Genomic DNA, 2,500 nt, shown 5'->3' with positions numbered 1-2,500 from the left:
ATATAATAAATGAAACGTCATATCATTCGAAAATATCACTTTGTAGAATAAAATCAATGGTTGTAATAATAGCAATAGTAATAGTAATAATAATAAGAATAAGAATAAGAAGAATAAGAATAAGAATAAGAAGTAGAAGAAGATGTAGAAGAATAATAACCTCAGTATCAAAATAGTCGAAAGAAGACAATACTTTTACAATTGAAAAAGAGTATAATAATAAACGAATAGGAAAAATACAACTCACCATCGTCCTGATCGTCCTCGGCGTCTTCCTCCTCCGTATCGGTGCTCTTGCTCTTTCCAAGATTCTTCAATTTTTTCTTCTTCGCCGCGGCTCTTTTTCTCACTGCACGATACGACAGAATTTGTCAAAGATAAAGGAATAAAGGGGAAAAAAAAAAATGAAAAAAAAAAAAAAAAAAAATTGAAAATTAAAATTCCTAAATAAACGATGATTACTACTCGATGACGAAGATCAACGAAATTATTTTTATTAATAATCAATGTACACTACTAACGTACCTATATATAAATCTATACACGGTGACGTAAGTATTAAAAGGAATAAAAACAGAAAAAAAAAAAAAATGTATAATACGTATATAGTACGAACCTTCTAATATGTGCATTTTTTCTTCCTCCGTGGTCCTCTCTTCGGCGAGAATTACCTCTTCTGAAATCGAATTCGTTATTACGATCACTATGAATCTCCTTAAGAAAAAAAAAAAAAAAAAAAAAAAAAAAAATGATAAATAATATCTCTTTCGACTATTTAATTTCAATTTAATAAGCGGACACGCGCATTTTATAATACTTATCTACGCCGCGTCGATACAGACTCTTTTTCTTCTTTTTTTCTTTTTTTTTTCTTTTTTCTTTTTTTTTTCTTTTTTTTTTTTGTTATCTAGCCGATATCTAAATGACGAGAAAACTAGTTCACTCTTCTCTGGCTTAAACGAAAACGAGATTTACAGAAAAGTCGTAAAAGCAAGTGGATTAATCCGAAGTGAATGCACGTCCGATGGTTACCAATCGTGTAGCATCTCTAACCTGCTTTGCAGATCCAATTGAGGTAGCAATTCAGTTCGCGCTCGAGCTGCTGTTGTCTTCGCAATTTCAGGAAGGATTGCCGGTTCTCCACCTTCTCTCTCTCCTTCGCAAACTCTCTACAAGCGTAGCAGCAAAGGTTTGATAATACATATGCCAGTGTACTCGTCGAGAGAGATACGTCGCTTTTTTTCTTTTTCTCTTTTCTTTCTTTTCTTTTTTTTCTTTTTTTTTTTTTTTACTTCTTTTTTCTTTTTTCATTTTAATATTTTTCTTTTTCTTTTTCTGGTTTTCTTTTTTTTTTTTCTTTTTTTTTTTCTCTTTCATTACCGTAGCACATGGAACAAGACGGGGGGGGGCGATTAGGCGGGGGGCGATGGGTAGTAAAGAGAGTCAGAGGCACGGCTACGTAATACTATTATTTTAGGTTGAATAATTTTTTTAGCTTAATCACTGTGCTTACGATATCGATCAATTGATTATATCCAAGCGACCAATCAAAATACGTGATAAGAATGGATCATGAGTATACATAATACATACATGTATATATATATTACGTAAAATACTTTACGTACGTGTATATATATATATATATATATATATATATATATATATATACGTAAATACGTATATGTGTACGTGTACTTCTATCAATGATAGCAAATCGGATCCGAAACGATATAAATCGATTACCGTTTACTCTCAAGCTTACTCTCAACTCAAGCCGTTTACTCACGCGACTCCGTTATATCTAATTATAAGCGATACTCTTTGTACAATGTATATATACATATATATATATATATATATATATATATATATATATATATATATCAAAAGCTATAGAAAAGAACAGATCCGTTAGTGTTGAAACCTGCTTGAGTGATCCATTTTAAGTAGGAACTGAATGCTGTGGTGAAGAGACGTTTTCGCTTTGCTTTCTGATAAGCCGCCCGCCTCTCAACGCGCGTTCTTTCGTTAGAAAACTCCCTAACGAAAAGATAAGAAATGGATTTTACTTCTTTTCTTTTTTTCTATCTCTTTCTTTTTTTCTTTCTTTTTTTCTTTTTTTTTTTTTTTTTTTTCCTTTTTTCTTTTCCTTCTTCCTTTTTTTCTTTTATCTCATTTTTCGCGTGTAACACGAACTTTATTTTTTATATCACGCATATAATATAAATGTATAATAATATTTTATATATACGTATTACAAACGATTATATTTTAAAAGTATATAATCGAACGTAAGAATTTGTTTCGTTTATTAGACAAATTGGATGATACTTACCCGCTCAGGACACCAAGAACTAAGTTCAGCATGAAGAAGGAGCCAAGGACGATCAATGGTATAAAGTAAATCCAGTTGTACGTGCTTCCAAGAGCGTCGTTTGTCTGCAAATTTGACCAGAGCCACGTGAAGCCGGTATTACATGTGCGAGCATGGTGCACC

The 2,500-nt window shown here is 31.7% G+C and overlaps 1 protein-coding gene across 26 annotated transcripts in view; it reads right to left on the bottom strand.

The window, feature by feature from the left end:
• Positions 1-2,500, bottom strand: part of cac (calcium voltage-gated channel subunit cacophony) — a 132,577-nt gene that overhangs the window by 49,253 nt on the left and 80,824 nt on the right. For all 26 annotated transcript variants that reach the window (XM_085657424.1, XM_085657402.1, XM_085657406.1 and 23 more), the window contains 4 exons: positions 2,339-2,442; positions 1,054-1,169; positions 617-676; positions 248-349 (listed from right to left, as the gene is read on the bottom strand). In XM_085657424.1, the coding sequence (XP_085513550.1) occupies positions 248-349; positions 617-676; positions 1,054-1,169; positions 2,339-2,442 (382 nt within the window). The remainder of the gene's footprint in view (positions 1-247; positions 350-616; positions 677-1,053; positions 1,170-2,338; positions 2,443-2,500) is intronic.

The sequence above is a fragment of the Vespa mandarinia genome, chromosome 5 (assembly GCF_050613455.1).
Source record: "Vespa mandarinia isolate Hongniang chromosome 5, ASM5061345v1, whole genome shotgun sequence".
In the NCBI taxonomy this organism is placed as follows: domain Eukaryota; kingdom Metazoa; phylum Arthropoda; class Insecta; order Hymenoptera; family Vespidae; genus Vespa; species Vespa mandarinia.
The sequence above is the reverse complement of the archived record's forward strand: the minus strand, read 5'-3'. Positions and strand labels throughout refer to the sequence as shown.